Source organism: Mesitornis unicolor, unplaced genomic scaffold (genome assembly GCF_000695765.1).
Source record: "Mesitornis unicolor isolate BGI_N332 unplaced genomic scaffold, ASM69576v1 scaffold22097, whole genome shotgun sequence".
Taxonomy (NCBI): domain Eukaryota; kingdom Metazoa; phylum Chordata; class Aves; order Mesitornithiformes; family Mesitornithidae; genus Mesitornis; species Mesitornis unicolor.
The window spans coordinates 15,425-25,818 of NW_010198700.1; the positions used below are offsets into that span (position 1 = coordinate 15,425).

The window sequence follows — 10,394 nt, forward strand, 5'->3', positions numbered from 1 at the left end:
TGCAGCTGCCAGGGCCTGGCCTGCGCCGCGGACACGCTCTGGGGACGGGGCTCGGCCCTGCTCCTGCTTTTCAGGTTCCCTCGGAACTTGTGCTCGCTGCCCACGAGTGCTGCGGCGATGTCTTGTTTCTGTAGCCGGGGTATTTCTAGCGTGCCTCCTGACTGCTCATTTCCCAGCCCTTGAATACGTAATGGTTGTGGTTTTGACCAAAAATATAGGGGTACCTGCTCGAGAGCAGCTTGCAGGGTATGCAGGCAGATGGAGGGAGTTGGACCGGGGAGAAATGCTGGTGCAGACTGTGGTGGGGTGCAGTGGGGACTGACCGCATTTGCAATTTTACTATAATGGGTCTAAAAGAGACCTTCTTTTCTGAAAGCTGCTTCTTACACACTGCCCTGAGCAAGGGTGATTTTTAGGCTGGGATCCTGCTTTTCCAGGTGGGCTGTGTGGCACCCAGCCCTTCAAGGCTCATGCTGCTGGGGTATTTCAACACAGGAGCAGCTGCCATCCTGCAGCTTTTCCCCTGCCCAGCCTGGAAGATGGCCCAGAGAAGCAGCATTCCAAGCCTGGCTCCAGCCAAAGGAGACCAAACTCACCTGCATTAAGGCCAAGCAGCTGTCCCCCTGTGTGGGACCAGGTTATCACCAGCATCACCAAATCTCCTCCCAAAAGTGCGGGCTGCAACTGGGGTCTTGCAGAGTATGACTTCACCAAGATGCTTGTCTCTAGCAAACAGACTCTCAAAAAGGCTACTAATATATTCAGCTTTTAGTATGCATATGCAAACCCCCTTTCCCTGACTGATTTTACTGAGCACGTTCCCTTTTCCCTTGTCCCTTTTACAGATTTCTCCTCTGCATCTTATGGGACTGCCAGTTTAGAGCAAAAAGTCTTTTGGCATCTATGTTTTTACCCCAGCATTATTTCTGCAGCATTATTCCTGCAGCATCTCTTGCTCCTGGAGATGATGCTTCTCTAAGCAGCGTAAGCGCAGGGTGCTTGTGAGAGGGACCGTGCTTTGGGTGGCCAAGGGGCAGCCCCAGCACCTCTACCATGGCCAGGCACCCGGTGAGGCAGCGCCTTGGTGGCCATGTGAAAATTTGGCAGGACTGGTTAGCCAGGGTGGCTGGGCAGAACTGACAGGTCTGGTTTCCGAGGCCTCTCCCCCTGTGTCTGCGTCAGCCATCAGGCACTGGCAGCATCCCTCCCTGCTTCCGGCCCCACCCAAAATTTCTGATGTGATAAGGCGGGTTTTAGGCTGACTTTGCTGAACTGGCAGCAAGGGAAGAAGTGTGCAAGCATAAATTTAATGCAACAGAGATGCTGGTGAAATTGCTCCTTGTCGAGCGCCTGGTGCTGCTCCTGTTGGCACTGGGGGGTGGAGCCACATCATCTCATCTGTCATGAGTATCCTCTCATCTCATCTGTCCTCCCTGTCATGTTGGAGTGGAGCATCCCCATTCATCCCTTCTGCCACATGCATTTCCCAGGCCCTCACATGGTGCATTAAGCCACTGTGTGCTCCTGTGAGCCAACGAGCTGGGCTCCCTAAGTGCAGAGCTTACCAGGGATGGATGCAGCCATGCACCTGTCTCCTTGCACCAAGTGCCAGCAGCCATGCGGTCCAGCCCAGCATCGCTGCAGTGATAACTTGAAGAAGCAAATTTGCTGGGGCACAGAGCCGAGCAGCGATGCCCACCAACTTCTCACAGCCAGGAATGCAAGCTTTGCTTCCTGGTCTGGCAGGGAGTTCCCCGCTGGCTTTTCACCTGCATGAGCACCTCTTGGGTCAGCAGTGAGGTGGGGCTGACGAAGCTGCTGGGGCCGCCCAATACCTGGGCTGGCAAAGCAAACTTTCCTGTTTCGGCCATGCTGTGCAGCCACCATCCCTGCTGCACCCTCAGCTCTGCACCTGGCGGGGTCCCATCTCACCCTGCAGCATGACCCTGCCGCGTGTGGTGGCTGGACCCAGAGCCTGTGCAGCGGGGAAGGGAGACTGAGGCTGGGAAGGAGACGCGTCGGTAAGTCTGGTTTCGGGACCCTAGTCGGCACAGGGTGGGAGCGAGAAGCAAGGCTTCCCCAGAGCCTTTTCTAGGAGCAGGGGTTCTTGATGCTCCCTGTAGAGCCCGCTAAGGCTGCTCTGCCTCTCCCAGACCACATCAGGGCTGTCCCCATCATCTCCAGAAGAGGGGCTCAGGTCACCCCATGGGGCTGGGATGATCTTCTTTTTTAAGCCAGGGCCAATATCAGACTAATGTGACACAGCCCATGACATGTGGCAGGGAAGAAGTGCTGAGACACCTAATTCTGTGCTGGGTGGGTGCCTGTTCACCAGCGCTGTCATGTCTACCCACAACCACAGCCTGAAGCTGCAGCCTGGCACATCCTAAATATCACTGGCCACCAATTTCCATGTGTGGGGACAGGAGAAACTGATCATTAAAGCTGCTTGTAGCAAGGCTGTGAGTAGAGCTGGAGTGTCCAATGGCACACATGTCCCAGGTGGCCCTGGGTAAGACACTTAACATGCACCTCATTGCCCCAGTGATGCCACAGGGATGACAGCAATTCTCACGTCCCTCTGGCTCTAAAGCCACATGTGGCAAAGCCCACTGTAGGAAAAATTAAAGTCTCTTGCTGGCTTCGTGGACTCAGCGGAGGGAAGCGCAGAGGTGGTTTCTCCCTGGGAGGATCCCTGTGAAAGGAGCCGTGTGGGGTGGGTTGAATGTGGGCGAGTGCAGGCAGAGAGAGGCGGTGGTGGCTGCTTTAGCAGGGACCTGCTCAGATGCAGGGTAGGCAGCTGGGGCAGCCAAGGCAAACAGGCACATACCTGCCAGCCTTGGTCATGGCACGGGGCCGGGTGCCACCAGCGCTGTGGTGGCTGCAGACCTGCTCGCCATGCAGCCTGGCTCCTGCCACACCTCTCCCACTACTGCTGCTCACCTGAAAGGAGGCAAGAATGAAGTTTTGCCTACGAGGAAGCATTCATGCTACAATAAGAGCCTTGCTATGGGGAGAGCAGTAGTGAAAAACCATTCTGCTTTAAACGTGAAGCCTTCCCTTAAGCTGCGTCGGTGTTGCCGTGTGTATGGGTTGGGCTTACACAGAGTTTCTCAGTCAGTGTGATACCAGCCTGGTGGCACCACTGCCACCTGCAATGCAGGCACCAGCTCTGCGATAAGCCCGGGAGCTTAAGATCCTGCTCCTCAGCCCTGCCAGAGGGGAAAAATACCCAATAGAGGGTGTTAGCTAATGGTGGGGCTTGCCTGGGGCTGGGAAAACTCCCTAATAATGCATCCCCCTCTTTCTGAAGGCAGGCTTGTAGGGTATAAATGTGAAGGCTGTAGGCAAGAGGCCTGCTGGCGCAGAGCTCTCCCTGCCCATGGCTCCCTCAGGCTCCATTTCACACCTCATTGCTAAAGTGGCCAAGCCTTAAATGCTTAGGCTGGGCTCTGTGTTTTAATTGTGTTTGCTCTCATTAGAGCTCTGGGCTACTGGCAGCAAACACAAAACTGGAAAACAAATCCCCACCCTGTTAATTTTGCTTGGATCCCCAGGTCACCACAGCTTAGCCATGGCAGTGGCAGCCAGGAAAGGCAGAGTGACAGCCTCCCCGCTCACCAGCAGCCCTATGGCCATCGCCACCATGGCTCAACTGGGCTTCCTGGGCAGCAGGCTTAGCCGGATCCCACGTGAGTATAGTGGTGCTTGCCCTGCTCTCTCAGGCAGTGTCATTCGGGGGGCTCCTGGCTGTGTATCCCCTTCTCCCTCCCTCCAGATCTCTTCTTCCATCAGGGTCAATTGGGATGGGGATGCTGCAGAGTGGCATCACACTGCTCTGGGAGCACAGGGCATCCTTGCTGCCCGTTTGAGGAATGATCTCCAGTTGCAGCCTCCCTGCATGAGGCCTGTCCAGGATTATGGGGGGGGAATATTGAAAGTACAGCTTCTTAATGTGATAGCACCAGAAAGGTGTTTAAATGCACTCCATATGTTTTTGCTTGGTTTTAACTCTTCTGTCCATCTCCACTCCCTGAATATTGCACCAGTACCCAAATGGGCTCTCATCACCGTGATTGTGGCAGTGGCCGTTCTCTTCCTCCTCTTCCTCATCTGCATCATCAGGTGCTGCTGTTGCAAGAAGAAGCCCAAGAAGAAGGAGAGAGTCAGCTTGCACGCCATCAGCAGCTCCACCACGGCCAGTCTCGTGCGTACTGCTCTCCCCTCTCCCCCACCTCCTTTCTCCCTGAGAGGTTTGCTCCCACACTGCCTGGTCCCAGGGGTGGTGGGAGCACAGCATGGCCAGGATGTGGCTGAGCACATCCTGAGGGTAATGCTGCTCTCTGCTGCAGGTCCAGCCTGAGATGGAGGACCTGGAGCAAGATATGGAGCAGATGGTGCGAGGAAAGCTGCAGTACTGCCTGGAATACAACTTCCGCACACAGGAGGTGGGGATGCTTGTGGCCACGGCATGGCAGGGAAAAGGTTTTGCTCTTGCATGGTCCTTCTTTGCTGCCCACAGCTGCCCGTACCCTCTTGCACCTCCCTCCCATCTGCAGCCTGCTTTTACACCTGCGTGGTATGGAGGTGTCCTCCCTGCTGCACTCACTTCCTTCCCACTAAACTCCTGGTCGTGTGGCCCCATCCTCCACCTGGTGACCTTGTGCATCACTCCTTTAAGCTGAGAGTCAGCGTGAAGCAGGCAGCGGAGCTGAAGGCCATGGACAGTGGAGGCACATCCGATCCATACGTGGTCGTGTACCTAACATCCGACACAAAGAAGAAGTATGAGACCAAGGTTTACCGCAAGACCCTGAACCCTGTCTTCAATGAGAGCTTCACTTTTCAGGTAGGAAGATATATCTGATGATGGTTTTTGGTCCCACAAGAGCATTGCATGGGCACTGCTCCCTGGGTGAAAACCTCTCCAGGCAGGGAGATGCCTTTGCAACTGGGAAGCATCAGAGAGGAAGACCTGTTATTGCATCTGCCACCCCATCCCATGGGGCAGGGCTGCCACCAAGGAGTGAGTCCAGGCTTTTGGGTCCTCCCTTGCAGGTACCCCATGCAGAGGTGCCTGAATCCACACTGGTGATGCAGGTCTACGACTTTAACCGCTTTTCCAAGCACGACATCATTGGTGAGGTCCGCCTGCCTCTGGCCAGCGTCAGCCTGCAGCACATCATCGAGCAGTGGAGCGACCTGGCAGTGGCCAGTAAAGTGGAGGTTGGTCCTGGCAGGTGGGAAATTATGCTGGGAGGGATGCACTGTTGCTTTGCTTGCCACCACCCCTGGAGACAAGCATGAAGGTGGAGGAGGCCTAGGAAACCTGGGGCCAGCCTGGTGCTCCAGTTCCAGGTGACCCAGCTCCTCTGCCCAGTGCTCATCACTGTCATCTCTCCATCAGGAAGAGCAGCTGGGTGAGATCTGCTTCTCGCTGCGCTATGTTCCCAGCACTGGCAAGCTGACAGTGCTCATCCTGGAAGCCAAGAAGCTGAAGCGGATGGACTCCCATGGGCTCTCAGGTCAGCAGGGGCTGCTTGTACTCAGATCTCCCTACTCCTGTCCAGACCTTAATGATGGCACCAAGAGCTGCAAAGCCTTGAAAGATCTCAGTGCTGCGATCTGTTTACTGCTGCCACCACCACACCTAGCCCTTGGCTGGCTCCCAGCCTTCCCTAGCACAGATACTCCAGCTTTAGACAGAGCTGGAGGTGTCTCCCAGGAGGAGATGTCATGGCTGGATGGTATGGGGAGCTTGTGACAGGAGGAGTCAGGGCGAGGTGAGCTCTAGAGTGGCTGGCAAGGGATGCTCACCACAAGGAGTGCCAAGTGGGATGCTGTGCTCTGCTTGGAAATGGCCCAGGGAAGCTTTTTCCTGGCTGAGCTCTTCAGTCAAAAATTCACTTGTGCCAGCCATGTCCTCTTGCTCCTCAGATCCTTTTGTCAAGGTGCATCTCATCCTGAACAGGAAGAAATGGAAGAAGAAGACGACAAGTGTGAAGAAAAACACGTTAAGCCCTTACTTCAATGAGGTGTTTGTTTTTGAGGTGCCTTTCAATCAGATCCAGGTGGGTTTCCCTGCAGCACCCTGGGCTGAGTGGGTCCTCACTGTGCCTAGCCCCCTCCCACTGACCCTCTGCCTTGTGTTGCTCTTGCAGAACGTGGACGTGGTCATCTCCGTCTGGGATCACGACAAAGTGACCAAGAACGAGCCCATTGGCAAACTCTTTCTAGGCTGCCGTGCGACGGGCAACCAGCTGCGGCACTGGTCCGACATGCTGTCCAGCCCACGCAGGCCCCTTGCCCAGTGGCACAGCCTGCAGCCCCCCGATGTGGTTGACAAAGCCCTGGGGCTGAAGTCCCATCTCAAGCTGCCCCTGCCCCACAGATAGTGGGGGTCTCCTCCACCACCTGAGTGGCAGGACAGAGGGCTTGTGGAGGGATGAGGGGCTTCTGCTCAGCAGCATCTAGACATGTTGGTGCCAGCTCAGTGTTAGCAAAGAGGAGACCAGAGGCTCTTTTTGGCCAAGAGATGATCTGGCTGCTGGTGCAGCTCATGTTCTGTGTAATGCCTGGAGTAGGACAGCTTGGCACCCTGGGGCAAGGCTGGACACAGAGCAGAGGTTGCTAGAGGGAATGGCACGAGTGCAGGAGCCAGCTCATCCCAGCTGATCATGGGCTGCAGTGACAAATATACAGAGATTCAAGCTCATGCAAAACCACTGAGTCTATTGGTATTTTTAAAGCAGAGGATTAACCTGCTGACATCCCGGGTGGCAGTTTCTTTGGTTGTTAATAACTTGGCAAGAGGTGATCCCTTGGGAAGGTTTTATGTGTCCTGTGAAGTCTTTTAAACAAGACCAAGACCTTGAAGCACCCTAAGAGACTTGAGGAGAGAAAGAGGACAGGCTGGTGAGGAAGGTGTTGGACATACAAGACCAGCTCTTTAGTGCCTCTGCAATAAGCATGCTTTGTGTCCTGGCTAGAGTCTAAATGAGACAGCAAAATCAGCCACTGATTGTCCACACAACTTTGCTCTTAGCCCATTTCCCGTCTGTGCTGTCTTATGCACCCCAAGATATGACTCAGGGGATGGGACTCACCAGCAACCATCGCCACAAAACGTGAAGATGAAGCAGTGCAGTATTGGCTCCACCCACCCTGTGTGGTTCTACTGTGCTGGCACAGCAAGTTTTGCACCCCTGGCACCTGGAGATGCTGCCAGGGTGGAGGGGCTGAGGCTCTTGCTTTTGTGTCATGATCAGATCACACTACTCTGATGAAGGCTGGGTTGCAGCCTTTGTGTCACTTCTGGGTGAGCTTTGTGTAATCCGGGAGGTTTTTGTGGCCACACGTCCTGCCTTGCCCTGCTTCATGGGGCCTTGGGGCTGGGGCTACATAAGTAAAGATCCCCTCTAGAAGGATGAGGACATCAGAAAGGTGCCTACCCATATTTGAGTATGCTGCAGTTTGGGGTGGCTTGGGAGCAGCTCCTCTGAGCCATCTGTGGCAGGAAGCTTGCTGCATTTGGCTGGAGGGAATTACCCTTGCTCTGAAATACTTTTGCTACAAAGCAGCCACAGCACACCGAAGATTTGGGATCATAGCATTGTATTTCAGCACAAAAGTAAAAATGAAAGTATAAGAATAATAGCTATTGCCTGGGCTCTGAAGGGGAGAGAGCCCAGCGCAGTAATGAAGAGCCATTAATACTGAAAAGCAGTTAATCTGCAATTACCCAGAGCTCCACAGAGCAACCATCCGACAGTTAAACAAACATGGTGAGCTGAGGAAGATTATGAAAACTCTTGATAGAGATTAATGACCTGGGCTTAACTATAGAAAGCTGCTGCATCTGCTCCTTGATAAATATTCTCCAGGCTTTGCTGTGGCTGTGATGAGGAAGAAATGGCAGGGTGGTTTCAAGATGGCTGTAACAAATTAAGTGTGGCTTCTGCTGGGGAAACAGCATCTGCTGGCAGCTGCTAATGAGATGGAGGAGGAAATCAGTCACCCAAGAATGAGTAAAGGGATGCTTTGAAGTCTCAACCTTCAGTCTCAGCTTTAAATCAGGTTGGAACGGGCTGTGCAGAAGGGAACATCTGTGAATTGGGTTTGGGGTCCCAAATCCATCACCAGCTTGATTTTTGAGGATGCTGCATGGTGATCTAGGGCCATGCAGAACCCAGAAGGGCTTTTGGAGATGTTGGACACAGGCATTTCTTACTTGTGTGTAGTTGTGGGCTTTTTCCAGTCCCCTTTTTTGAAGTCATGGCCTTGAGGTTCACAGCATAATTTTTGCAGCTAAGCATAAAAGCACATGCATATTAGTCCCAAAACAGATGCGGCTGAAGAAGGTGCAGGGGCATCCCCTCCTTGGGAAATGCTACCCCCAGTACCAGTGCCCACCATTTCTCTCTCCAGCTTTGGCCCCACTCAGAGCCTGAATCATCAGCACAATCCTGTGTGAGCACAGCCAATAAGGGAAGCCTATGGTGCTTTTTGGGGGGAAGCTGAGGATCCTGCGAGCAAGTGCCTGGCTGGGCCAGCTCCAGACAGCCTGGGCTGAGCCTTGGTGCTGTTAAACTCAGCAAACTGATCTGTTTGCTCAAGAGGGAGGGGTGAGCAGGTGGGGATGATCTCCACCTAGCTCCAGTTTTTAATGCACCACCAAGGCTGCTTTCTTCCTCCATCCTTTCTTTTCCTTCTCAGTCTGCCTCGTGCTCTTTCAACAAGGCTTTGAGTGCTTTCCTCCTCCATCAGGATCCTTTTTTAATCTGCTGGCAGCTGTTTGAAGCAGGGCTGGTGGAGCTGGGCTTCATTTCATGGCTTATTTCACCCAAAGTGAATGCAGGCTGCTCCGGAGCCTGTTCATGAGGAGGACAGTCCTGCCTTGCATGCCATCATCTCCTTTTCACCTCCCTGTAGCCTTGACAAGGCCAGCTGTCCCCCATTCACCAAGAGCAGACGTTTGAGCATCTCCTGCCCAACTGATGCTCCTTGGAGGTACTGGAGCAGGAGGATTTCCTGGTGGAGGAAGCAACAAGAAGAGAAGATAAAGGAGGCTGAAACCAGCTCCTCCTCAGCTTGGGTCTGTGATGATGATGCATCTAGAGGGCAGGGCAGGGCAGGGCAGGGACGTGCTCCGAGCTGGGCCTCTGCGTCACCTGATCTGTGGCCCCTGTTAGAGCCCCACCACTCAAGATTTCTTCTGGAGATGAAACACATGTGTGAGAGGGAGAGAAAGCCGTGATGCTGTGGTGCAAGCCTGTTTCCATTGCCACAGAGCCAGTTGGCACCTGTGTTGCCATGCTAAGGGTTTCCAGGTAGCTTTTTCCAGGTGGTAGGAGCCAGCCCATTCCTGTTCCTGCACCACAGGGGTGAGGGGATTTTGCTGGTGGGTTAAAGGGAGGAAAAGCAGGTGTCTAAAGCCAGTCTGCACAGTCTGTGGTGCCCAGGCAGCCGGTGGGGAGTTTGTTCCTCTGCTTCACACAAGCGACAGTCTCTCTGCATTTTAATTATCAGCTTTGCAGGTTGGTGGCACAGCAAAAAGCAGGGCTTGGGCCAGGCAGAGGTCTGTTAAAGGGGACAAGAAGTACTGAAAATTCAGATGTTTGCTATTAAGACTTATGATCTCAATTATTTACATCCAGATCCAAGACTTCTGACCTCCAGAAGTCCCTCCAAAAGCAAATTATTCCCTCATTCAGTGATTTTTATATTTATCCCTGCACTTCAGGAAATCAAACAGGAGAGCCACACCAGGAGAAGGCTGAGCTTTGTATGTGCTTGTTGCCAGTCATCTGCTGTGAGACAAAAATTATTATGAGCTGTCATCATTCAGCCTGGTTATGTGCTGGCTGTGATCCAGCCACAGATTTTTTGGCTAGTGTCACAGTTTTTGAGAGCTGGAGAGTATCTAAGCTTTTCTCACAAGGAGCAAGCGTGCCCGTTTTATAAATATTCGATAACTAGCATCTTTATGTCTCACCATTTTATAGTGAAATGTGTACTTTGCCATGCAACAGTTTCTTTTCAAAAGTCCCTGCTCCTGGATTTGCAGCAGCTTATGCAGGTTTGCATCTTTTTCTTTTAAAGAACTTTTTATCCTCTTGTGACTGCAGAGAGGGAGGAAAAGATATATGTGGGACCACGATGCTTTCAAGTTCAAAACCCAGAGGTCAAGCGAGAGGGGGGCGGCTGGGTTTTGTTCGAGACCCTCGCAAAGGAGCCGGGGTCCCGTGCGGCACCGGCGGCGTGCGATGGCGGAGGGAGGCCTGAGACAAGGCTCGCCAGCGACGTTGCAAGGCGGGTGGGGGAAAAGCCGGCACCCCGGGCTGGCTGAGCGGATGAGAGGCGAGGCGGCGGGGGCTGCGGCCAGCCTACCGCAC

At 53.6% G+C, this 10,394-nt stretch overlaps 1 protein-coding gene across 1 annotated transcript; it reads left to right on the forward strand.

Annotated features, from left to right (window-relative positions):
• The first annotated feature begins 3,574 nt into the window (after positions 1 to 3,574).
• SYT8 (synaptotagmin VIII) lies at positions 3,575 to 6,395 on the forward strand. The gene is made up of 8 exons (XM_010189233.1): positions 3,575 to 3,692; positions 4,050 to 4,207; positions 4,353 to 4,448; positions 4,682 to 4,849; positions 5,059 to 5,226; positions 5,408 to 5,525; positions 5,938 to 6,071; positions 6,162 to 6,395. The coding sequence occupies exons 1-8, from the start codon at positions 3,575 to 3,577 to the stop codon at positions 6,393 to 6,395; spliced, it is 1,194 nt and encodes a 397-aa protein (XP_010187535.1).
• The last annotated feature ends 3,999 nt before the right edge of the window (positions 6,396 to 10,394 follow it).